General features: G+C 39.5%; 1 protein-coding gene across 1 annotated transcript in view; it reads left to right on the top strand.

The window, feature by feature from the left end:
• Positions 1 to 3,030: 3,030 nt before the first annotated feature.
• LOC150079009 (uncharacterized) overlaps positions 3,031 to 27,933 on the top strand; it is a 143,891-nt gene continuing 118,988 nt past the window's right edge. The window contains exons 1-5 of the mRNA XM_090382922.1: positions 3,031 to 3,178; positions 4,231 to 4,402; positions 5,734 to 5,889; positions 10,487 to 10,623; positions 17,611 to 17,777. Coding sequence (XP_090239048.1) covers positions 3,031 to 3,178; positions 4,231 to 4,402; positions 5,734 to 5,889; positions 10,487 to 10,623; positions 17,611 to 17,777 — 780 coding nt within the window. The remainder of the gene's footprint in view (positions 3,179 to 4,230; positions 4,403 to 5,733; positions 5,890 to 10,486; positions 10,624 to 17,610; positions 17,778 to 27,933) is intronic.

The following is a 27,933-nucleotide window of genomic DNA, read 5'->3' as shown; positions in this document are numbered from 1 at the left end:
CACTAGCTCCAGATTAATATGGAAGAAAATTGGTTTTCTGGCAAATAGCAATAGTAATAGAGGGATGTGATGCAAGAAAGCAAGCGTACGAGCTTATGTAGCCTCAGCCAAAAAAAAAAAAATTCACACAACCATTCCCTCTAAAAGTTTGTACAGTTCCTCCTTGAATTCATTTAAGCTATCAACTTACACAACGACAAATGGAAGTTTGTTCCAGCAATTAACCACCCGCTGTCTAAAGGTAAATTTCTGCACATCTGTTTTACAACTGTCTTTCCTTGATTTGAATTTATGCCCCCTTAAGTTCGTAATCTCAGCAAGTGGAAGAATCCCATCAGAATTTAGCGTTCTCAACCCATTCAAGGCCTTATACATCTCAATCAGATCACCACGCAGGTGCCTAGTCTCCAGCCACTGCAATTTGCAGAACTTGAGCCTGTCTTGGTGAGAGGATCCCTTCATTCCCTTCACCAATCTTGTTGCCCTTCTCTGTACACGCTCAAGAAAATCTACATCCTTTCTAAAATGAGGCCTCCAGACCTGCATGCGGTACTCAAGGCGTGGCCTGACCATTGCCTTATACAGAGGGACAATCGCCTCCTTTTCCCTGCTAGCATAATTCCTATATATCATTGACAAAACCCCATGACCTCCTCTTGCAGCCTGTCTGCATTACTCAGAAAACTTCAGAACTGACTGCACAATTACTCCCAGGTCTTTTTCATTTTCTGCCATCCTAAGTGTAGTACCACACAGTTGTACTTTGCTCTGAGGATACTTCTAGCCATATGCAGTACTTTGCATTTGTCAAGGTTAAATTCAGTTGCCACTTCTTAGCCCATCTGCCCAAATTATCTAGATCCTGTTGCAGTAGCACACTGCCATTACTGTCATTAACAACCCTGCCAACCTTTTTATCATCTGCAAACTTCGTCACTAAATCTGATATACCTTCATCAATATCATTGATAAATATACAAAACAACAGTGGACCCAACACCGAACCCTGTAGGACTCCACTAATAACATTAGTCCACGAAAAGCAGCGTCAATTTATTACCACCCTCTATCTTCTCCCACTCAACCATCCTTTTATCCGTTACCTGATCTTGGCGCATTATAGCCTTAGTAGCTAATGCGCCAATAAAATCCAAACCAACCAACCAATCCTTTTATCCATTGTAGCAACTTACCCTTAATTCCATTCTGCTCCAATTTGTACAGTAGTCTTCCATGCGCAACAATGTCAAAAACTTTCCTGAAATCCAAGTATATGATATCAAAATTATTTTTTGCTTCCAGTTCCTTTGTAACCACATCATAATATCCAATCAAATTTGTCAGACAAGACTTTTCCTTAACAAACCCATGCTGTGTCTGAATTATTGCTGCAGTCTTGTCTAGATGATCCTGCAATGCATCTTTAACCAGTGACTCCATTATTTTACCCGGAACAGAAGTTAAACTAACTGCTCTATAATTACTCGTGTAACTTCGACCTCCCTTTGTAAATTGGAGATACATTTGGACATCTCCAGTGCGTGGGGACTTCCCCTGAGTCCAAGGATGCTCTCATAATTATGGCTAAGGGTTTGTTTAGTTACTTTACCGCCTCCTTTAATATAACTGGATATAACAACAACTTTAATACAACAATGTAGGGATGCCGTATGTGTGCAATTGAATGCGAACAATGGGCAATAAGAAGGATTTAAGAAACTTTTAATCTGACGAGGTAGTTAGCTGCAGAAACGCCTATATGAGAATCTCGAAAACTGCAACCTTGTTCGGGTTTTCCATTATGATTGCGTCTCGGGTGTGTAGAGATTTGTTGAATAACCAATTAAAATATAGCTGACGGCAATCCTGTGGTCGACAACAGCTCGCTGATGCAAGAGAACAGTTTGAAGCTGACAAGATTTGTGCAGGGTAACACAAACAACAACCCAATACAACAGTAGAAACCAAGGAAACATTTCAGAACCCTCAACTGGTCGTACCTTATCGTGGCTATCGCAGCTAGACTGAACCGAGTTCCACTCTTGAAAAGAAAAAAAAAACAAGACGTACGGTTAGAACGAGCGCAGCGCTGGAACACGAAAATTGGGCATTGGAGGATTGGGAGAAACGTTGCTCGTCTAATATAATCACATGATCCTACCCGGCCCCTGCTGTTTTATGCTGATTGGATGAGCAAAATAGAAGTGAAAATAGCATATGTCGCCTGCCAGTGTCAAAAATTTAGGCTGGTGATGGCAATGTAATGGTCTATGTCAGTGGGTTTCAACCAGGATTCCGCAACAACATTCCAGGGGTGTCACGTAATTTGGGTTTAAATTACTTAAACTTATTATTTTTTTAAAATTTATTTTTATATATTTATTTCATTATAAAAAGGTGTACAAGGTGTACAGTATCTTTTTTTTGTGGTGATCTATAATTAATGTTTACTTAATACCTCTATATACTGTATATATATAATTTGTATTATGAAATGTACTTTTTATAATTATATTATTATAATAAATATCATATAACATATATATTTTTTAATATTATATATATACAGAGAGAGAATCGGATCTAACAAGCAGAAAATTGAGTAGGGGCGCCGCAAAATAAAATAAATTACTTAGGGGTGCCGTTATTAAAAAAAGCTTGAAAACCACTGGTCTAGGTAGTGCTTTCATGGTGCGCATTTGGTCCCACGATACTAGTACAGCAGCCATTTGGTTGCTACAAGTTATCTACGAAGTGTTTCTAACTAGCTACATCCCTCCATAGCTGCAGTATATTTATCTGTCTGATCGGCAACAATTTCTGGATAACCTGGATATTTCTGATCCCAAACATTTTCCTGTTGCGTCCTTCCAATAGGAAAATGTGGTAAGTACAAGGCCTGGATTCTACAAAAATGGTTTTAGAAACATGAGAATGAATGAATTCACTTATTAACATCGTTAATAACATGTTTCAAGAGAATAACCTGTATATTTACGGTTACTGTTATGGTTGTTAACGACATTAACAATGGTGTTTCTAGAACATGGAACCATTACCACTGCTGAATTCATTCTCATATTCCTGAATTTGCTGTGCAATGAGTGGAACGAGTTCTTCGTAGTGTGCATCTGCAAACAGGGAATACAATGGTACGTAGTCGTTTACGACGTTACGGGTAAAACAAAACAAGTGTTAACGTCGTTAATTACGTTAATCGAAATTAACTTTGTTATTAACGTTGTTAACGACGTTATTCAAAAAGTTATTAACGACGTTGTTAACAACGTCATGAAATTATTAACGGTGAATTTATCACATTTTATTAACGTGATAATGTGATTTTATTAACGTGATACGTGATAACGTGATTTTATTAACGTGATACATTAACGTTAAGGTTAGAGGCTCCCTTCTCTGATTCATGAATGCAGACTAACGTCCAAAAAAATGTTCTCAGAAGAAATCACTGAACCCAGAAGCATTTGTGTTTGGATAGGCCCTCATTTCCGCCTTAGATCTGTCACTTACAGTGAACAAACAGAGACTCGTTGTGATGGATAGGTTTCTTCCATATCACAATCTGTTATGTACTAACGATTTAGATTGTGACTTCCGGAAATATCTGCTCGATAACTGTTGTACGCGTATAAGCTACAAACGATGAAGTTGGGTTCTTTTCTAATCTTTTGAAATCAGAGTGAAGTATAAACGAAAAATATTTAAATGAATTTTATATTTTATTTTTATATAGACGTAGATAATACATAATAAAAAAACTTAGAAGGTTCATGTCCTCTTGGGTAGCACAATAGGTTGGATCGCTGTCCTCTCCACACATGTGGAAAAGACCTGAGTTCGAGTCCCGGGAGGAATCTTTATGAGCCTTTTTCACAACGTGACTGAGTTAGTCAGACGAGGGTAGCATGGTTTTTCTCTTGGAAATTCGGGATTTTCATCTAGCAAAACGGAAAATTGACATCAAAACACATGTAATTTAAAGACAGTACATACTGAGCAATATGGCCTTAGTCGCTGATTCTCCTAAAACTCTACTCCAATAACAGCTAACAGAACAAAAATAAAACTGGTCTGAAATATTAAGAGTGCATCATAAGGTGTATTTTTATTTGCAAATGAAATTTACTTCTTTGTTCATATTTAGTGCATCAAATTATTTCATGCTCTTAATTATTACTGCATATATAATCCTTACATTTAATTTTATAGAATCAACTCGAATAATAATGCAAGAATATTGGAAAAACTTTATTCCAAGTATAGAGAGTATGATGCTAGATCCCCATGCAACTCTTCTCGACGTTGAAGAAAGGAAAGAAATTCTGAATCTTCTTCCAGATGTATCAGGAAAGACAGTACTGGAATTGGGAGCAGGAATTGGGTATGCGTTATTAAATTAACTAAATTATGAATTACTTTATAACTGTATTTAAAATATTATCGAATGAATCGTTGAATGAGAATGGTTGACATTCTCAACCATTGTTTTCCAACGATATGCTATACGTCCACATTGTCCTGTTTATTTCCTACATCACACGTTCATATTTTCCACTATCCTGGATAAACTACTGCAATTTTCATAGGTTTTAAAGTTTTTCCTCTAGTATAGAGCTATGATGAAGCTCTGTGCAAAATTTCATTAAATTTGGTCCAGTAGAAGATAAATTAAACTGGAATAAATTTTCGTAACGCTTTTCTCATGACGGTTTTTCGTTACAAAATTTTAATAACGCCAATAAAAGCGTTTTTAAAGTAAAAAAATGCATAAAAATAGAGTTGGCTCAAAGGATTCATATTGGACGAAGAATGGTCAATAAGTTTACAAGTGAGGCGTTTAATATTTCATAAAATATCTTTTTAAAAGATGGTGTAGTTCATTTTACTATAATAAATAACTTAAATTAAATGGTACTGGATTTGCAAAATGAAAGTTTTTATTAAAAATAAAAGTGTTATCAGATTTTTGAAGTTATTTTTTTAATTAAAATATTCTCATTGGTGTTTACATAAAATAATAAAGAGCACTGTAATTTTGAGGTGTTGGAGTTATTATTGTTACTAGCCATATGGTGCAAGGAAGCCTGAGCTTTTCACTGCACCAGCCAAAAAAAAAAAAAAAACAATCCTGAGAAACCCTGAAAAAATAATATTAAAAAGTTAAATTCCAGAAAATGAGATAAGAACCAAACTGTATATTCTCAATGGAAAAATTAGATGCACTGATAGAATATAAAAACAAATAATATCAATTAAGCCTGCAATCATATTATGACAGTGTAGGTCTGCCCAGATACCGTACAGAGGAAGTGCTCACTTCATATAAGGACACAGTCATCCTGCACTTCTGTTTTTTTTTTTTTTTTCAATGATACTTTAATATTTTAGTGAGACTTGAATCTTTCAATGGCTGCGACATTAATATTATATGTTTTTGAGTAATTGAAATCCATTTCTAATAATCGTCAAAAATTCATCCTACAAGGGGCCCGTCATGCACTTTGCACTGGAACGCGCTTTACACGTACAACCCCAAGGAAGGGGGTGGGGGGGAGCGTTCGCTTTCGACGCTTCCTGAATGCTTATTACAATGATGACCAACATCCCAGAGTTTCTCAGTGTTTGTTTTTTTTTTTTTTTTATTGTTTACTAAAATGTATTTCAGAGAACCGTCAGTTACAATACGTATTTTTTATTTATTTATTTTTGTAGACGCTTTACGGGGCCGTTGGCGACTGCAGCCCACCACGTGACAGCTATAGATTTCATGGAGAACTATATCCAAGAAAATGAAAACCGTCATAGACACATGAAAAACATTGACTTCATCTGTGCTGATGTCGTTAAACTGAACTTTAATCCTAAAAGGTGAGACCACCCCATTTACCACTGAACTTTTTTGCTGTATTTAACTGACCAAGAACATTTTGAATAAATAAATTTCTTTCCCCACCTGCAAAATGGAAGAATTTTCTTTCATATAATATCCGACATCCATTCGACATTTTCTTTCAAATAATCGCCCTTGACAGATGGTGCCCGGGAGCGATCACTTCCAGGTTTTCATCTTAGCACGGTTCTGTTCATGTAAGTTGTACTATTTGTGTTTTAGCTCTGATGTTTCGTCGTTTTCTGCTTTTTAAGAGATACGTTTCTTTTATATTTTGACTTAATCAAGGCATCTACTCTTGATAGAGGTGCTGTTTGTATTTTATTCGAAAAGGAAGTCAAACAAGCCCACGGTGCTGTTTGATAACGATGTCAAACGGCCCCTGACCTTTCATTCCTTCCTCGCGGTGGCGGACCTGGTGGTCTGGCAACTTCACCATCGCATTTAACTTGTCTAATGCAAAGCTATTATTTGTGGCTGTTGTTCTGAGGTGCAAATTCTTTAACGTTGCCACTTTTAAACAGTGCTTAAAAATATTTGAGCAATATTAAATTTTAAAACATTTTAACAGATTATCGTATTTCTAAAGAGCTTGTTTACAAATGCCTAGAATAGATTCGAAGCAAGAATTTAAAGCTACCTAATACTGAGATATTTCCCAGAACATGGACGATATGCCCATGTTCTGGGAAAAATAAATGTGTGGTCCAGGTAGATATTTGGATGCAGATCCAAATTTATTTTCGGGCTTCTCTCTAGCACGTCCAGTTTTCGTGTTTAGACCAATTACACGAACGTGGTAAGAATGGTCTTAGCACTCACGTAGTTATTCAGCCAACCTACATGAATATAATTATTATTTATCATTATTTTTTACACATTCATATTTATGTAATTTTTCGAATATATCTATATTCTTGTTATTTCATAATTTTAATTATTTGTTTATAAATTGCTTCTGAGAAGATCGGTGAATTACTAAAATACACTTATCGTATTACCTCGAAAGTGTAAAAATCACCCCAATAAATTCTGCTGTGTGACTCTTTCTCAACTAAATCACAATGGCTCACAATGACGACGGACATTTGAAAACTTTACCAGTTATAATTTGGCTATCTTCTAAATGATCAGAATAAGGCGTGGGCACCACATAATATCTGTACCATCTGTTCGAATGACTGTTTGAATAAAAGGGAAAAGGTCGATACCATGATACATAGGGAGCAAAAAGAGCAATGGTGATTATTACTTTTGTAATGTGAATACACTGGTGTGTGAAACGTAAGGACCAGTCAGGTTTTCACCTGTAGCTTCTCATAGGAGTGGCCTGGATATGGGAAAAGCATACCAAAGGAACCTCGTGAGGTACAGAAATGATGAAGGAAACAACACCGACACAACACGGAAACAAAACGGTACAGAGGGACTTTATTCAAAAATGACAACATAGCACTGTCTGCCATGATACAGATGCATCACTGCCAAAGATGGAACAAAGGGAAGAGGTGGTCCTCAGTAGGAGATATGGTCGCCCCTAATGTCGATGCAGGCCGTGCACCGCCTGTTTATACTTAGAACAATGTTGTTGATAAGTTCTTGCGGTAACATCGTCCATTCCTCTGTCAGCGCCATCTTCAGCTGGTGAACATTTTCTGGTGGGTGTGGACATGCCGCTAAGCGTCTCCCCAGAGAGTCCCATATGTGTTCGATGGGATTTAGATCATGGAACGGGCAAGCCAATCCATACGAACAATGTCCTCACTTTCCAAAAGCATATCAACAGCTGCAGTGCGATGGGGTGTGGCGTTATCATCCATAAACACGAACTCAGGGCCAATGGCACCTCGGAACAGACTCACATGGGGAAGGATTACCTCAGTACAGTACCGCCTTCCAGTATCTGGAGTTGTGTACGTCCATCCAAGATAACGCCTCACCAGACGAGAACACCTCGACCGCCATATCGATCCCTTTCAGTGATGTTTGCGGGGTGTTACTGTGTGACAACCTCTCGCCAGATTAGCTAACGTCCAGAATCGCTGCTGAGACTGAATCTACTCTCATCAGTAAATAGTACCTTACCCCATTGCGCTGCTGTCCAGTCCTTGTGTTCGATGCACCACTGTAAACGGTGTCTACGATGGGCAGGTATTAAAGGGACACAGCATACGGGCTGTCGGGCAAACAGTCCACCTTTGTGGAGTCGCGTGGCCACAGTAAACCGCGATACCCTGTACTCCTATGCAGATGGTTTGCAATGGATCCCGCTGTCTGGTGTCGGTCCCTCTTGGCCTGTAGGAGTATAAAGCGGTCATCATTGGGCGTTGTTTTTCGTGGACGACCACCACTGGTCCTTCGAACAGCTGTACCTGTCGTTCTGAAGCCAACCACGCACGTGAGACGATGCTATGGGCGATACGGAACTCTGCAGCCACACTTCGAGCTTCCCAATTATTCGACCCCAGGTAAAGTCATCCTGATGTTGTCTACTGGCCATTTCGTTGTCTGTAGCACTGTATGAAACCAATCGAACGTCTGCAACAATCGTGCTAACTATTCGGTAATTTGCACATAACTGCTGAACTGCTGCTTTTATCTGTTTATGTGAGCGCTCTCATCACGATTCAAATTTTTGTATGTGCAGTAACTTTCTACTGAATGGACACAGTTATGCAAATCGCTACAGGCTGTTTCGTTTGATTTTTGTGGTTGTAGCCTGTAGAAATATTGTTGGTCCTTCAGTTTTGCACACCAGTGTATAACTGGATTCTTAGCGAAGAACGAGCACAAGATTGTTTATCCGAACCCGGATGCAACGATGAGCCAAATTCCTCACGATGACAGTGTGCTAATTCAGGTACCTCCACAGCATAGACCATATTCTTTACAAGACGAAATGGAATGTGATGAAGGTGCGATTGATGGAGACCTGAGTACTTCAGCCGATCATGAGTGCACACCCTAAGAAGAGGCGTCACAACCGGAGCTGTTTACCCAAGATCAGTTGAATGAACTTGTTAAAGATCAAGCCCTCCCAAAGATAAAGCTAACTTTGCCGACCGGGCTAGCCAGGTGGGTAAAGTGCCTGCCTAGCAACCCAAAGGTCGCTGGTTCGAATCCCGCCTAGGGCTTAGATTAGAGTAAAATACAAAAACTTTTGAAGGTGCATTATGGCCACAGAAGCCGATGCACCAACAACTAACAAAAAAAAAAAATAATAATAATAAAAAATAAAGCTGACTTTCTCGCCTCGAGACTAAAGTAGAAACACTTGGTTAAAAAAATATCAGTGTCCTACTTGGAGAAGAAATCAAGTTTTGGCGACATCCTTCACAAACACAACTGATACGTCTTAGAGAGCATCAGCAAAAGATTATCTTCCGCTGGATCCCAGGCCATACCGGAATACCAGGGAATGAAACTGCAGATGATGCTGCCAAAAATCCATCCAGCTCAGCCCCAACGAATTCCCTAGTACCGGTCACAGATTATAAAATGAATATGTAAAGATCAATGGACTCTTCAGTGGCAAACACAATTTCATAATAAACTACTCCAAATAAAACCTTTACCAAAATTATGGGCTTCCAGCCTCATTACAAACAGACAAGAAGAAGTAATTCTATCCAGAGCCAGAATCAGCCATACGCATTTAACCCATCTGTTCCTTTTGTCAGGGAATGACGCTTCTCAGTGTAATCACTGTCGTACACCACTCACAGTCAAATACATAATTCTCGAATGCATTCTATATAATATTTCTCGACTAGTGTCATTCAGTTCTCTGTCAAGTTTAAAGGAACCTTTGTTGCTTAGCCATAACATATGTGAAAAACCAAATCTCACAGAATGAATTCTTCTCCTTCCTAAAACGAATAGGACTGTATAGCCGTTTTTAACTTCTTCTAAATCAACCAACACAGACAGTATGAACCACTTTCATAAGTGCAATATGGTCTAAGTAGCCATTGCACTTAAAACCACATCCTTCACAGTAAACGGTCACTAAACGGTTGTCATGGTTCATCAGTGGAGTTTTTACGAAATTTTCGCAGATGCACGTCACATGTAAATGGTGCCTCTTCATACTCCCTCACAAGGAAATTTGAAAGCTATTTTCCTTCAACACGGGAACTTAAAGTCATCCACTCCCATTTCCGACCTTGTTCATCAAAAGTAGACATACTATGACAAGGAGATACTGCTCCAAGCAATTCAATACAGAGCTCGTCAATGGAATACGTGCAGAATTCCATTATTCTTGCTGCAAACCCTTTCCTAAACCAGTTTTATGCGCTCATTTCAACGCACGAAACTGGTTTAGGAAGTGTGTTTACAACTTTAAAGAAAAAATATATATATTGAGTAGTGTAACCAATCAGAATAGCAATAATTTAAAGTTCAACCTTTTTTTTTTTAAATTTATTTCTGTTTTTGTTGTCAAAAAAGATACCAACAATCGAAATAATCATTAAGTATTGGAAACGTTTTTGAAAAAGATTGAAGGAACTCTAATTGGTGTGTGTTATTTTTAAAATTTGTCAATTAAGAACTTTATCAAAATTTTTACAGATTCGACATAGTGTTTAGCAACTGGCTTCTGATGTACCTGAATAAAGAAGAATGTGAACAGTTATTAACAAAGGCGTTAAGGTGGTTGAAGAACAACGGTGTTATTTTTATTCGAGAATCCTGCTTCTTACCATCAGGTAAGAATATACATTTAGAAAACTCAGGAAATGTTCTTTAATAGTTATTTGGTGCAAATAGAAAGAGAATGACTTCCCCGACAAGGTCACGACGTTATAAACATTATTATGCTACTATGATACATAATTCAGGGTAGGGGAACTCGCTCAAATATCAAACAGTCAAAAAATAGCAAATGTTTTATTCGGATTATAACAAAGTAATCTGAAGCATAAAGAAACATTCCTTTTCTTAACGCACTGTTTATATCATAATAGATAAAAGATTATATAATCTAAGCAATGGTTTCTCATAGAATCTCTATAAAAACTTAAATTTGAACGAGTCGTTTACATATTGTAACTTGTAATATGGCATTTTTGTTAATATTTCTCCATAAAAGCAGTTCAGGATCCGCCACTAAAAATTTGTGGTGGCAAAATAAACGATATTCGTTCATCACATATGTTCTGAACGCATATTTGCAAACGAAATTGTTTATATTAAGCTTGGAAGGTATTATTATTATTTTTGTAAGTATTACATAGTATTATCTCAATGGAAAACATTGAAAATGGCGCTCCTCATTCTTTAGGTTAAAATTTTATTTCTTAAATGGTAGGATATATTATAAATATAATCTTTATTGTGTACAAAGGATGTATACAATTTACCTTTCACGGCAGGAATGCCAGGGGCCTCATATTGGCTGGTGTCCAAAGGCCTTGAGGACGGGGCCCACATCGAAGTTCGGGTTCATCCCCCAGGGCCAACAATATAATACGTTTCACTTAATAATTTCAAATAGATATTTACAGTATACCCAGTTATAAAATATAAGTACAAATTCAGTAACGTGCCACACTTTGCTTGTAATGTATTCAAATTTGTCAGTTGATAAAGGGACACGTGTTCCGAAAGCTACTGAATTTGTACTTATATTTTATAACTGGGTATACTGTAAATATCTATTTGAAATTATTAAACTATGGACCCCAGTACTCCAGGCCCATTTGTCACGTTTCACTTAAATTATTCACAATATTCATAAAAATGTTATACAGTATTTTTGACATTATATACAATATTATACAGATAACCTATTTAAATTTATTATACTGCGACATTACTGTGCAGTTTGCCTGGTTGAGTGTAGGTCATCAAGAATCTCCCTCCGGTATTTGCGGTCCTTGACAAATTTGTAGAGGTCACCTTCGATTGCTTGGACTGTGATAAGCATCTGCTTGGGGAGAAAGCGGTCGCTAAGGGCTAGTCTGTTATGGTTGGCTATAAGTGTTGGAGCTGATCTCAGTCCGGGTTGAGGGATCCCCCAGCTGCACAGTTCCCATATGTTTGGCTCCGAGATTATTCCAGTGGTCATTTTGACAGTTAGGGTGAGGCGTCTTTCCATTATAAGATTTGGCAGTCGGGCAAAGTTCAGTGCGGTTGCCATCGCAGTTGTTCTTTGCTGGGGTGGACGATGATGTTTATGTGTGACCCAACGAAGGAGCCAGTATTCGGAGGAGTACACACGCTTGATATTCGTGGGGGCTGCAGATGCCCATATTTCTGAGGCGTATAACACGACGGAGTATACAGAGGTGTATACGTACCGCCGAGTCACATCCAGATCCTTAACGTGAAGTAGTTGTTGTTTGGTAATCCACCGAATTTTGCAGAATTTTGTTATGAGCTTGTCAATGTTGGGCTTGAAGGTCAGTTTGCAATCGAAAACTACTCCCAAGTCTGTATGTGTATTTACCACTGGAAGGAAAACGCCATTTAGAGAAACTTGGACTTCAGTGGGTTGGTGCTTCAACGAAAAGACAATTTGGGCTGATTTTGCAGGATTAATAAGTAGTCCAAATTGATGGAGATAGGATTCTAAGTCGTGTAGCTTTTTATTGATCTTTTCATTAATTTTTGAGATATGTTCCCCCGGGTTAATCTGGGTGTGTAACTTAATATCGTCAGCATAGCAGATTATGTCTTCTCTCTTTTGAACAAACGGAATAATGAGTGCAGTAAATAATGCTCCGGAGAGGACTCCGCCTTGGGGAACTGCTGCAGTGATTTTTCTTGAGATTATATCTTGATCCGCTGTAAGAACAATGATTCTGTCTGATAGCAGGGTTGTGAAAAACCACAACAAGTCACCTTTTATATGGAAGTAATTTTCTAGGAGGTGAACGAGTGAGGGAATGCTGATTGAGTCGAAGGCAGCTTCCAGGTCGACATACGTAACAGCAAATTCTGCTTTGGTTTCTAGTGCACTGAGAATGGTGCTGGTTATGGAAGTTAAATTGGTGACGGTGGATCTTCCGGGAATGGCATAGTGAATTTGTGGGGGTTTGTGAGGCATGATTTGATTGGTGATGGTTGAAAGTAATGCCTTCTCCATAAGTTTCAAGAGGCTGGAAGAGCGAGAGATTGGCCTGAACTGTTTAATGAGGGATGCAGATTGGCATTTAGGATGTGGTCTCACAGCATATCTGTTCCAGAGAGGGGGAAAGTAGTGCTGCGTTAAGATACGGTTAAAAATTGAGAGTAGTGGATCGATGATAAACGTGCTGAGACACTTGATCATGAATTGTGGCACAAGGTCAGGGCTGCAGTTGCGGTGGGTGGCAATCCATTTATAGCAGTTATAAGCTGCTTCCTGGTGATGCTAACGGTGGCGAGCATATCCGTTGGGATGTTGTTGACAGGTAAGTTGGCGGGATATGTCGGGGCCACCTTGTTCGAGAACCGTGCAATGTGGTCCATCCACAGTTAAAAATCCAGGGTTTTAGGGATTCCTGTATGCCGAGAGTCGTAAAATGGTTTGCCTTTTTGTAGGGTTGCTTTTAGATGTTTTTTGATTGCAGATGATTTCTGGCGGTTGAACACTGCCCTTGCTCTGGAGAAGGCAATCCGATCTTGTACAGCGCCTGACTCTTTCCATTTCTTATGCAGATTTTAATCACATTTTAGTCGACAAATTACATGTAGCCACCTGACAAAAATTAATCACCTGTGTAATTTTTCAATTAATAATGTATAACCTAACCTCCCCTTTACCGCGTCTCAATCAGACGACAACAACTGATACTACGTTGTGCATATAAAATTAGATCTATGCCACAACACCCAAACTGGCAGATACTTTTCACACAACAGCACAGCAGGTTATACAAAAACCGCCCTAATGCTAACCGTCCTTTAGGTATGAGAATAAAACGCCTCTTAGAAAAACTAAATTTAACCTTAGACAATGTGGCGCATTCCTTCCCATTCTCTCTTGCTCCTTGGAACATCATTCCACCTTCATGTGACTTACATCTACATGAACGGAATAAATCTACATTGCATAGAGAACTTCTTGCAACTATACCATGAAGTAGTGGATTAGTTTCCCAACTTTGTCATAGTACCTACTGATGGATCAAAGAATGAAGTCCACGTTCGAATCACCGCAGTTTTTCCAAACATCACATTAGCTTATCAGTTGTCACGTGAATTCAGTATATTTTCCGTCATCTGATATTAACAACAGCATAATTTTCACAGATTCTTTAAGTGCACTTCAAGCACTAAAAAACACCATGAACATTACCCACCCAGTCGTGAAAGGAATAGTCAGCTCTTTACATATCTTATCATAACTTGGGAAAAACATATACTTCTGCTAGGTCCCAGAACATGGCAATTCTTGGAAATGAACTAGCGGACAATGCTGCCAGATCGGCTCACCTACCACCCGACAACAAGTGGAAAGTACTCATCAAGACTATAGACCAATAATCCAAGAAAAATGCGTGTGCCAATGGCAGTTATCATGGGAAAACCAACCTAACAATAAGCTTCGAAATATGAAGCCAAACCTTCCAGCTTCAGTTCAATCCTACAACAGGAAGTAATATTGGCTCGTCTGCGAATAGGTCACACAAATATCACTCATGGTTATCTTTTAAGAGGGAAATACCCCCTCAGTGTCATTATTGTAACACAATGCTTTCAGTGAAACACTTGTTGAATGCACAAAATATACAAGAGAACGTCAGAATCTTTGCACTCCAGCCACAACAGAATATCCTCTTACACTTGCTTCACTTTTGAACAATAAAACAAATGTCTCAAGCATTTTTACCTTTCTCAAAATGATTAACGTATATCACCTCCTTTAGTTAGTTAAAAACTCTTTCTCGTACTATTTTTCACAATTATCTCTGTCTGAGAAAAAACATCATACATACTCACCATATGTATGACACACTATGGTCATAGTTGCCGATGGGCCTAATAAATCCCCAAACAGACAAACAAACAATCCTTTACCGCGAATCCTTTAATGAATTCTCGTTGTTAAGGAATTCAATTAAACTTCTTAAACAGTTTATACCTGAAAATAGTTGTCCCCATAATTCATTCAGCTTTTGTGTATGCGGTTGAGTTTTCCGGTTCATGATATTCCCATACGTTATCTATGCAACTTAAATATGATGACCTGCTGGCCAATTTAAATCACCTACCATTCCCTCCTGCTCCAGTGCCAGTTTAAAACAGTAGTGGCCCTGGGAACCGGACAGTGTAAAATATAGAACAGTGGAGTGTCCCTCAAATATTCAGCAAAAGGCACAACGTGATATTTGTATAGCCAGTCTGATTAATCCTAATTGGTATTTTAAATAAAGAACCAACTTAAAACATCCCCAAAACATCACGGATCCACCACCAGCTTGTACGACACTTTTCACACAATTCGGATGAAATGTCCATCGCTTGTCCTGTAGACTTGTTTCCTGGTTAGAGTACATACAAAATCTGGATTTTTGGATTTTTCTGACAGCATCACAACTTTACAATCATAAAGAGTCCACTTTTTATGCCTTTTAAGTCCATGTTAGCTTGCTGTTTTTTGCGCAGCTGTTAAATTGGTCTTTTTTGGAAACCATACTCGAGATATTCATATTAGGCAATTCTGGATACGAGTAGCCGCTCAGAAATCGAATGAGGAAGTCTTTGGTTAACTGTTTGCAGCAGTTTTCGTCTTGTTTGAAATCATTTTTCGTTTATTAGACGAAATATTCATCGCTAATAGCGATCACTTGGCCCAGACTTTCGACCCCAATTCTTCCGTTGATTTCAACTCGCACCATTCCTTAAAAACTCTTATTACTGTTCTTTCTGAAACGCAAGCAAATTCAGCTACTTCTTTCACAGGAATTTGTACCTGCCTTTTGCCACTCACTAATATCTTTTCTGCACTCATTCTCTCGTCGTGGAAACCCTTCCTTATTCAGTCACAGCTGTGAACAGAGAAAATAGGCTAACGTTACTCTTATTTCTGCTATATGACCTAAACTAAATCTGTTATATGCCCTAAAATCAAAAGTGACTAATTTTTTCCCTGTATTTGTAAGTTTTTATGGTTATTTTATCATACTTTAAGACTCTCAAAGGAGGCAGGAATGTGTTACCAAAATCTGTTAAGAACTATAAATATGCAACAAATAATTTTGTGCTGTAACATATATGTCATTCTTTTTATTTATTTATGTTTCTGCATATTTTTAGTAATGAACGAGTAATGAAGTAACCCACCCAAGAGATGCGTCAATTTGTGATACCTTTAGCAGAACAAATACATCAAGAATAATACAAAAAGTTTTTTTTAACAGCTGTGTATTATAAAACACAATTTGGTGGGAGGGGCGAAACAAATAGCTTCTTTTTGTGAGATATTTCAAACACAAGAAAAGTTGATTGAGTAGCAATGGCACGTTCAAGCACAAATCAGTTGGTTTATTTGTATAAATTCTCCAATGCAAATTTCGTTAACCAAAATATCCTCTCCCTCCATTTCTGCCGGATCGCGTGCCTTCTTCTTATTGAGTATAACTTAAAATAAAATAAATTTTCTGAGAATACAGAAAATAGCACCGTATTCAGCAATCACGGGCTTAGAACCCTGGTCATTAAAGGCACATGTACTTATGTACCCTTGTGCTTGACCACTCGGCTAAGGCGGCCTTCTTAGAGATACCTCACCCTGCGAAGATCAGTCGAAGGAACAGAATTCAAAGAAGCAGTCATCATTCTCTGTAAATTTAAAAGGTTTTGTTAGCCGAACTGGCTGATTGGAAACAATTAGGCCCCAAAATAAAAAATAATAATAATAAAGGCACAAGTTTAAAGTTATTTGCGTTGGTACAGAAATAGAAAAACATATTTCAGTCTAAATGAGATAAGAACACTTTGAATATAAATGATATGTTGTTAGTATTTTATTTATCTAGGCTATCATTCTATATATATTGCTATTTTATAACTAAGACGTTGTTTGCAGATTACACACTGTGGTTTTTTTTTTTTTTTTTTGTGAACAACCCTTCCTGCCCTTCCCTGTAACACTTCGTAATAACAGCTTTGACTAATATTTCACTTCATGTCTCCGGAAGATCGAACCCACATTCACCTACGCAAAATGACCACCCATTGTTTTCTCAGGGAGTATTTCTGTAAAGATAATTTTGAAATCGCCGAAAGCTGAGTTAGTCTGGCTAATACAAGGTTAGCACAGTACCCCCTCCCCTCAGAAACTCAATTTTTCGTCCTGAAAAAAAAAAAAAAAAAAACTGAGCAGAGAACACTCGTAATTTACAGACATAAGGCACATGGGTAGCTGGGATGCTTCTCAGGTAACCCCAAGAAGTATTTCGCAAACTGCTGTAAGCGAGTGTAAGCGAGCTCACTGCGTGGAAATTAGACATGTCTAAACAAGTTATGCTTTGTCGCAATGTGCTCTGCTGTCTCAACCAAGCAGAAACTGGACATTCTTTGAACAGACCTGATATATCTTAGCAGGTCAACATTGTTTCGTTGTGGCAGAAAACCTATTTGGTTCGCGTAAATAACCAACTGAAGGATGGTCCTTCGTTTTCAAATAGCAGCACTTTACTGTATTATAAAACAAATTGGCCACAGCAGTTATCAAATAATTAACCCTGTTGACTTTTATTTATCAGGTGGAATCAAACGATCAAATAATCCGACTTTCTATCGATCTCCAGCTGCTTACAACAGCCTTCTCGAAAATACTCTACAGGTTTTACCAAACCATCATGATCATCAGTTGTGTTGTGCTTGGAAGTTCGAAACAAAGATGGTGACTTCGGTGAAAACATATATTAAGGTATTTGAATGCTTCACCGTATTTTATATAAGAATTATTGTTTATGCTATGTAAGAATTATTCTGAAACTAGCTATATTAGTATCAGTGTATAGTAAACGATCCTTTACCAGCGTTTGCAGTTTGAAATTATGTATCAAATTTATTTTTCTATTAATTTCTCCATTATGTGCAATCAATCAATTGTAAGCTACAATTGATTCCAGGTTCGAATGATATCAGTTATTAAAATAAAAATTCTAATTATATAAATGTTAATCTACCTCGTTGCAGCTGTTCTTCTCAAGATAATTGTCGACAATGCGATGTTACTCCTATATTCCTATAGTGTATTTTGAATGCTTGGATCGCGTTTTAAATAAAATTTATAAATTTCTTTTCTTTTTTTTTTAAATTACAGTTTGAAATACCCTCCAGTTAAAAGATCTGAATAAAAATAACATCTTACACTGCCCTAACAAAGATTTAAATAAAATCAGAACCTCCAAGATCCAAAATATTTAACAATACAACGTGGACATTTTGACTTTCTAAAGAAGACCCTTTGATTGACTTGTGCTACAAGACTTTTCAAGATTATGCATCACACGTCACAAAAGGTTTAATACCTCTTCCCGCTCTAAACAGTTAATTCGTTCATTGGCTTTTCACCAAGCGTCCACAAAATATATAACTCTCTGTACAAGATGTATATAGGTGCAAACCGTTCACGGGCGTGATCAAGTGCTACTCCAGCCTTGATTACAGCCATATCATCAAAAATTGTGTTGCTACTGTACTGGGCCTGAGCTCGGGATTATATTATTTTGCGCAATTCCCCCCTCCCCTCTCTATGGGGGCAGCTGCCCAAAAGGAAAATAAAACTCAGAAACTTTACATAAAAAAATTCGTTGCGCCAGGGCTGGAGCCCAAAGATTCAACGCTTTGTCAGACATATTTAACAAAGGTGTTTAAACTTTCTTTAAGAGCATGCGTTTTTTCACCTCACGTCATCATAAGCATATCTCAATTTATCGTTCACAGACTGACAAATTATTTCTAACTTCGAACCCTGACAATCTTAACACACCAAGAAAGCGAAACATAAGCCAAAGTCCAAGGGTAACAGTTGAGTACAGTCTAGGGTTTCGTCAATTAATTTACTACTAAAGAAACTGCTATAAATAAACTTTTATCGCCCTATGCAATTCGTTGGCGTCTTTCTGCGGTAAATTTTATCGACTTTGGCTATTTCATTGCCACCAGACTTTAATCTGTAAGTATTATTATTTTTACCATCAGTGGCTTGCGAACTTCTTAAATTACTAACTTATTTATTTCTATTAAATTTTAATTAATTATATAGGATTATATAGTTATCTGCTAAGCATTTATGAATTTGTTCATCTGTTAGTTGTGTACAACTACTTAGTATAGACAGTATTTCATTGCGAGACATAGAGATTAATTCTCTCTGGCTACCAACGAAAATGTAATGTTATTAGAAACCAACAAAAGAAAGCCAGGAACGAAGATCAATGGTGGTGGGATATCTGGACAATTTTTTCTCTTAAGAGACAAGCTTAAAGGGGCCTCAAATAGTTTTTAAAATAGATTTTTCTTCAATAATTGGTGCATGTGGACAGGAACATTGGCTAAATAAAACAAGTTAGTTTATGTACCCAGTGCATCAGGTTTCAGGCGAGTTAGCAAATAATAATAATAATTCATGATTTATAAACAAAATAAGTCAACCTATTCGAAATTTTTTATGAAGAATCCTAAAATATTCTCAAGAGACGCCAGGCTCAGGGTGCCCAACGCTATAGTGATCAAACGATTCAGTGAGTGATTTCTAGACTGTTTTTCTAAAAGATACATTTTTGTTCAGTTGCAAGTTTTCTTACGTACCCATTAATTAATGGTAATCTTAGTCTTACGAATTGTAACTTTCAGAAAATAAAACCAGCTTTCCTTTTTTTTTTTTTTGTTTTTCAGTAAACTAACCTTTATATCGCTTGCTCTCTCTCTAGCGTCACTGCCCCTGCCTATTTGTGGCTGGGCCGGTAATCTTGGAGAAGAAATCCACTTTCCTGGGGCTTAAAGGAGAAAAAATTTATAACAATATGTTTCTAAATTTAGAGACAGCGAGCTCAAGACTAGTTACAAATGACACCAAAAATGAGTTTTCTCTATCAAAGAGAAGATATCAGCATTCCTCCTGCACTCTCTATCAGACGAGCTTTGAGTAAATTATCTCCATTCCTTGAGCATAAATGCACTGAGTCTGCTGCAGTTTCACCGAGATTAGTAAGGCTACTGCTGTCTGGGGATCCTCTGGTAGAGACCATGAAATCCTAACATTCTGCAAAATTATTAAAGTTGAGTACTTTTGGAGGACAACTAATAAAAGTTACTCCCCATGCCACCCTAAACTCCTCAAAGGGAGTAATCTTAGAATGGGACTTATTAACTGTATCAAAGGAGAAAATTGTTCAAGAGCTACGTGAACAAAGTCATCCAAGCAAGGAGAATCGTGACTCGGAAAGACGGTGTGTGTGTGTGTGTTATGGGGGTTTAATGGCGCATCAGCTGCTGGGGTTGTATTGCGTCTATTCATAGGAAAATTATAAAAAAACAAAATTCAGATGTAATCACTTCATTTTTTATTAGAGAGATCTTCTAGAATTTATGATAGATTCCAATTTTTTTCAGAAACGCGAAAAATTCTTTGATATTTGCATCGTGGTCAATAATATGTTTTAATGTCATTGATTCTTGACGGTGTGTTAGGGAAAGGAGGACGGATGTTCTGTCCTGATGATAGTGAGGGCAGTCGATGAGAATATGTTTGACCGTTAAATGTGCTGAACAGCAGAAAGGCCGTGCGCCGCGACCCGTGGAAGCGGAAAGGGGGATCCTGGTGGTTGAGGGGCCCAGCCTTAATACACCACTTTGGCCCCTGCTTCGACAAGACGGGCGGTCCCGGACCGGCTCGACTGGGATCAATCGGCGGGTGGTTCTATACTGCTAGGGTCAACTGCGTTCCAATAAGTCTCCCTCCCTTTGGTCCTGGGACGGGATAAAGACTTATTGGTAACGTGGGTATGGTGTTCTAAGCGAACTCGGCGTCCCATTCGTGTACGCAGTACCTGCTAGTTCACGGGTGGGCGCCCCCTCGTAGGGCTCCGTGGTGGGTGAGGTACTTAGGCATCAGACATTTTTTCTTTACTCTCATGAGTAATTTAAATCCTTCTTCTGGGGCCCCAACAAGGCCCCTACCTAATCGATCGTTAGATGAGAGTGAAAGTAATTCAGCTAAAAGAGCCAGAACTGAGGAGAAAACAACATCTGTGACACCTCTTTTCCTCATTCTCCATTCCACCGGAGAGCAGTCACTTGGGAAAATGTCACCCTTCTTCATCCAGAAAGGATTAGAAGGGATGGCAGGTTCACCCAAATCCGTAAAACGGCTGCGTTCTGGAGATATTCTAATAGAAGCATCAAATGTAAATCAAGCTGAAAAGTTTTTGAAAGCCACATCTATAGGGGGAATACCCATCATCACAACCCCTCACAAAACTTTGAACTCTTCAAGAGGTGTGATATCAGAGTGGGATCTTCTTCACGTTTCTGAAGAAGAGATCTGCTCTGAATTAAAAGAACAAGGAGTAACAGCTGTCAAGCGAATATCCATGCGTAAGGATGGGAATCTTGTCCCTACCCGAGTTCTCATCCTAACATTCAACACCCCAAGGCCTCCAAGTTCCATCAAGGCAGGGTACTTAAACTGCCCAGTGAGGATTTACGTTCCAAACCCACTGAGGTGTTTTAAATGTCAAAAGTACGGCCACTCACAAACAGCTTGTCGTGGTAACCCTGCCTGTGCTCGATGTGGTGCTAAAGATCACGAGAGCAAGGAATGTATAGCTCCTAAGCCTAACTGTATTAACTGCCAAGGAGAGCACCCTGCATACTCTCGAGCATGCCAACGGTGGAAGGACGAAAAGGAGATACAAAAGTTAAAAACGGAGCTAAACATCTCCTACCCAGAGGCCAGAAAACGCATACAACCAATAAATAGCGGAAAGCCTTCATATGCTCAGAAGGTTTCTGCGAAGTGCACTATCGGTACACAAACAGATATGACTATACCACCAAGAGAGTCATTCACGCCGATTGCACGCTATTTATTGAGTTCACAAAAGCCCACCACAAAAACACAATCAGCTGCTACTCCAATATCCGTACCTCCTAGTGCTCCACCACTAACAAAACCAAGTGGTAAAAAAGAGCAACCAAAATTAACAGAATCAATGGATGTAGAGGACAAGGAGGTACCGGACGATTCAGTCTTGCAACTCTTCGTGGAGGAAGAAATGGACACCGGACAGCGTCCATTCTTCCCCAAAAAAGATAAAGCCAAGACTGATAAAAGTAAGCCCTCAGCACCTCGGAAGCCGCCTGATGGACCCACCAAGCCAAAATAATGGCTAAATTCCTACAATGGAATTGTCGTGGATTCCGGCGAAATACAGATGATATCAAGGCCCTCCTGCAAAAGCATGAGCCAGTTTGCTTTTGCTTGCAGGAGACATATCTAAAGGCAAATGATGATCCTACCATGCATAACATCACAATCTTTCGTAAGGATAGAATTGCGGATGGTCCTGCTCATGGAGGAGTGGCTATCCTTGTGAGTAATCAGACCCCAGTTCAGCCTTTGCTAATTACAACCAGCATAGAGGCTGTTGCAATTCGCCTTACAGTGGGATTTTTATTAACGGTCTGCTCTATTTATTTGCCACCTGGGACTGACATCTCCCAGGAAGACCTTGATGATCTTCTAACGCAGTTGCCACCCCCTTTCTTACTTCTTGGGGATTTTAATGGACATAACACCCTGTGGGGTAGTGCTAACATCAATGGAAGGGGGCGGGTCATAGAGCGTATGCTCAATGACAATGCCCTTTCCCTTCTAAATACTGGAACAAACACCTTCTTCCATATGCCTACCTGTACTTTTTCTGCCATTGATCTCTCTATCTGCTCCCCTTCTCTACTCCCATCACTCACTTGGGAAGTGGAGGAGAATCCATACGGAAGTGATCACTTCCCTGTGATAACCTTGTTACACAGTGGGAGACCATGTCTTCCTTTTAGGTTACCACGGTGGAAGTTTGATCAGGCTGACTGGAATGCCTTCCAACATCAGGCAAATTTTGAACTCAGTACAGTCAGTCAGGAGCCTATCAATGACGCAGTAACGTACATCACAGAAATCATTGTCCAAGCAGCTGCGAATGCTGTTCCAAAAACATCTGCCCGGTTTCCACCATTTCCCAAACCTTGGTGGAATTCACAATGCACGGCAGCAAAAAAGGCTCAAAACAAAGCGTGGGGGATATTCCGTCGATATCCTACCACTTGTAATCTAATAGCCTTCAAGCGTGCACGAGCCAAAGCACGCTACATTCGCCGTCAGAGTCAAAAGGAATCATGGATCCGTTTTACATCATCTATTAACCAGGCTACCAATTCTAAGGTAGTCTGGGATAAAATCCGGAAAATGAAGGGAAAATATACATCCCACCCTTCTTCAATCCTAGATTATAATGGATGCGCTATTGCAGATCCAACTGCAATAGCCAATGCTCTTGGGGAAACATTCTCTAACATCTCCGCAACATCTTCGTATTCCCCAGAGTTCCTGGTCCTGAAACATAAAATTGAAAAGCAGGCACTTAATTTCAAGTCCAAGGGCCTCTATCCCTACAACGGGGCATTCACTATGCAGGAACTGAAGAGAGCCCTCACTCTTTCTAATGCAAGTGCTGTTGGACCAGATGGCATCCATTATGAAATGATTAAACGGCTTTCACCAAAATCTATGGATTATCTGCTCCTTCTTTATAACAGAATCTTTATTGAAGGGCAGTTTCCGGACTCCTGGCGGAAGGCAATCGTCCTTGCTTTTCCTAAGCCAGGAAAGGATCCAAAAGTCACCACCAATTATCGTCCTATAGCTCTGACTAGCTGTCTGTGCAAAATCCTGGAGAGAATGGTTAATTCTCGTTTAATATGGTACTTAGAAACAAATGACCTTCTCTCCAACATCCAGTGCGGCTTCCGAAGGAACCGGTCCACTTTGGACCATCTTATTAGATTGGAAACATCCATCCGGGATGCTTTCCTAAAACGCGAACACTTGGTGTCGGTGTTCTTTGACATGGAGAAAGCGTATGACACAACTTGGAGATTTGGCATCATAAAAGATCTGCATAGCCTTGGTCTTAGGGGACGACTCCCCATTTTTATTGAAAACTTTTTAGCCGATCGATCTTTCCAAGTTCGTGTGGGATCCTCACTCTCTCGTTCCTTTAGCCAAGAGGAGGGAGTACCACAGGGATCAGTTTTAAGTGTCACGCTTTTCGCCATCAAAGTAAATTCCATCACAGAACAACTTCCTCCAACCGTAAACGGTGCCCTCTATGTTGATGACTTTAGCATATTTTGTCAGTCATGCAACATGAGGGTTATTGAAAGACAACTGCAGAAAGCCATTGATTGCCTCAACTCCTGGGCACTTGAAAATGGTTTCAGGTTCTCGCCGGAGAAGACCGTTTGCGTACACTTTTGTCGTAAGCGTAATCTTCATCCTGAACCTGAATTAAGGCTCGGACAAAATGCTATTCCAGTTGCGGCGGATACAAAATTTCTGGGACTCGTATTTGATAAAAAGTTGACCTTTCTTGATCACATTCGTCAACTCCGCACCAAGTGCACAAGAGGGCTAAATATCCTCCGCTCTCTCTCCTCTACATCTTGGGGAGCAGACCGATGTACCCTCCTTCGGCTTTACCGTGCACTTGTGCGATCCAGACTAGATTACGGGTCCCTGGTATACAATTCGGCCAGAGACAGTGTACTTCGGTGGCTGGATCCTGTCCATCATCTGGCACTCCGTACCGCTATTGGAGCATTTCGAACATCTCCTGTCCAGAGCTTATACGTCGAAGCAAACGAACCGCCGTTATCGCTTCGTCGTAAGCAGTTGTCTCTAAACTACGTTTTCAAACTGAAATCCCTGCCAGACCATCCTACGTGGCTATCCGTTTTTGAGCCACGATGGGAAAATTTGTATAACACACGTAAGACTGCCAACCGACCTTTTGGTATTCGTGTCCAAGAGCTACTCAAAGAATTTAATATCAAGGTAGACAAGGTTGCCCAAACACCGAAGCAACCCCTTCCACCCTGGCATGCTCATTTCCCGGCATGTGACTTGTCACTTAGAAATTGGGGAAAGTCGGACACTCCATCGTCTGTCTACCTGCAGCTTTATTCAGCACACCGAGCTGAATATTCTGACTTCGCGCCAGTTTACACAGACGGCTCGAAGTCGGAATCATATGTGGGATCTGCTGCTGTCTTTACAGACAGCATTACATCAGAGCAGATTCCCTCTGAATGCAGCATATTTACTGCAGAGCTGCTCGCTATAGAGTTAGCCTTGGATCACATTAGTAAATGCGAATACCAACGGTTCATTTTGTATACCGACGCTCTCAGCGTGTTACAGGCTTTAATATCTGTGAGATATAATTCTCATCCAGTTCTGTCTAGCATTCAGCAGAAGATTCACTTCCTCCGAGAACGTGAATATGATATCCGCTTCTGCTGGATTCCCAGCCACATTGGGATTAAGGGAAATGATTTGGCTGACAATGCAGCCAAATCAGCAGTTCCCAATAATAATCGCTGCCTGTCAGTCCCTTATACAGACTGCAGGCGAATAATACACGAAAAGATACACTCCCAATGGCAGGATTCGTGGAATAGACAGACTGCGAATAAATTATATCTTATAAAGCCTTTAATTGAACCGTGGCAGTCTAGTCTGCGCAGGAATCGTAAAGAGGAAGTTGTTCTCGCCCGGACCCGCATAGGACATAGTCATTTGACTCATTCGTTTTTGCTGAGGGCTGATGACCCTCCTATGTGTGAGTCCTGTGGCACAATTTTATCAATTAGACACATTTTAGTTGACTGTCCAGATTTTAGCAATATCCGTTTTACCGCTTTTAGCCATCTGACTGAGCCGTATACACTCAGTCAGATTTTATCTGACAATGACAATGTGTCTGCTATTTTTAGCTTTTTGAAAGCAATAAACGTTTTTAATCGTATTTAAAATTCATGTTATTATTATTTCGTTTATTGATTTATCATTGTAATTAGATCTGGACACGGTGGCCTAATTAATTAGGTCACTGAGATGTTAAATTTTTATATATTACCTGGTCTTGGCGCATTATAGCCTTAGATGCTAATGCGCCAATAAAACCAAACCAAACCAAACCAAACAGCAGAAAGACGGTATTCTTGTTCCGACAAGGAGCATAATCCTCACTTTTATCTCTCCCATCCTACCAACATCTGTCAAAGCAGGCTATTCTCTATTACCGTATAATACGTATAGTATTATACGGTAATAGAGATATAATATTATACGGTAATACCGTATAGTGCCAAAAATACGGATTCGCCCAAACTGCATCCCGAAGTGCGACAATATGCCCTAATTTTGGATCAAAGAAGCACAATCAATCTGATTGCACTGCTACCGCTCCTCATTGCCCAAATTCTAAGAATAAGAATATTCACCCGGCTTCCTCCAACATATGCGAATTATGGAGAAAGGGAAAAAAATCCAGAAATAAAAAGTTTAAAACAAAGTCACATATTCAGCGGTTCAAAACATAATCAAAACAGAGCCAAAGCGTGCATATGCCACAGCTGCTCAACATTTTCAGGCAGTAAGTATTCAAACAGAAGTTAAGGTTCTTCCAAATATATTTATCGCCAATTGGGTAAGTTCAATGCTCTCTACTTCCAAACAAGCCAGTAATACCCCAATTACCATTCCTGCCGATGTGCCTCTAACAGATCGTAAATTAATATCTAGCATATCTTTCAAGACGTTGCTGTTATTCCTGAACCTCTCTTTATTCTTGGACTCAATTCCAATCTCTTTGCTACAATGACTTTCTGACATGGGGAAAATGCGCCCTAGCAAACACTAAATTTCAGAATCTACATGAAGAACACGTTTGGCAAACTCAGAAAAAGTACATATCAGCACTAATGACTCCAGAACAGACGCAGCTATGGACTGCAGCAGTTTCTTCCACCTTCTCAGTGGCTGTGTCTATTCCTATTGAATGCAATATCTATACTACAGAACTGGACGCAATAAATCAATTACTAAATAACATAATCATCCACCATATAAAGCAATCTCTGATACATACAGACTCCTTAAGTACAATCACTGCCACTTAATCTACTTTTTATTCCTCTCATTCCATTTTTAAGGAGATCGGATCCAGATTATGTCACTTAGAAACATTCAACCAGAAGGTCACCATCTATTGGATCCCTGGTCATGTCGGAATCACAGGTAATGAACGTTTGGATGCTGCTGCTAAACATCTCGAAACTAGAACTTCCTGTCAACTGAAAGTCCCCTACATCGATTACAAATCTATTTTTAAAATAACATGTAGGAAACATTGGTCTCAATTTTGGCAAACTCAAATTAATAACAAACTGCTGCAGATAAAAAAAAAAATCACAGCTGTAGAAATCTAATTTCGGAAGACGGGCGAGAAGTGATTCTGGCAAAGCTCCGCATCGGTCATTCCCATTAAACTCATCTGAATTTGCTTATGGGAGAGAATCCTCCTCAGTGTTTCTTTTGCCAGTCGCAGCTAACAAACCCCTTCACGTGGGCACCTGTACGTGGTGAGGGGGCCTCCCAGTTATACTGCTGGTTTTCCAGATTACCATCACTGGGATCTAACACCCATACCTTGGTTCCAGGGTTATATCGTTGGAATCCGGCGTGTGCAGCCGTGCGCCGCGACCCGTGAAATTCGGAAAGGGGGATCCTGGTGGTTGAGGGGCCCAGCCTTAATACACCACTTTGGCCCCTGCTTCCACAAGACGGGTGGTCCCGGACCGGCCCGACTGTGATCAATCAGCGGGTGGTTCTTACTGCTAGGGTCAACTGCGTTCCAATAAGTCTCACTCCCTTTGGTCCTGGGATGGGATCAAGGCTTATTGAAAACTTGGATATGGTGCTCCTAAGCGAACTTGGCGTCCCATTCGTGTAC

This window comes from Mastigoproctus giganteus, chromosome 10 (assembly GCF_048544385.1).
Source record: "Mastigoproctus giganteus isolate SK-2022 chromosome 10, ASM4854438v1, whole genome shotgun sequence".
Lineage (NCBI taxonomy): Eukaryota > Metazoa > Arthropoda > Arachnida > Uropygi > Thelyphonidae > Mastigoproctus > Mastigoproctus giganteus.
Note: the sequence above shows the minus strand (reverse complement) of the source record. Positions and strands in the feature narration are given on the sequence as shown.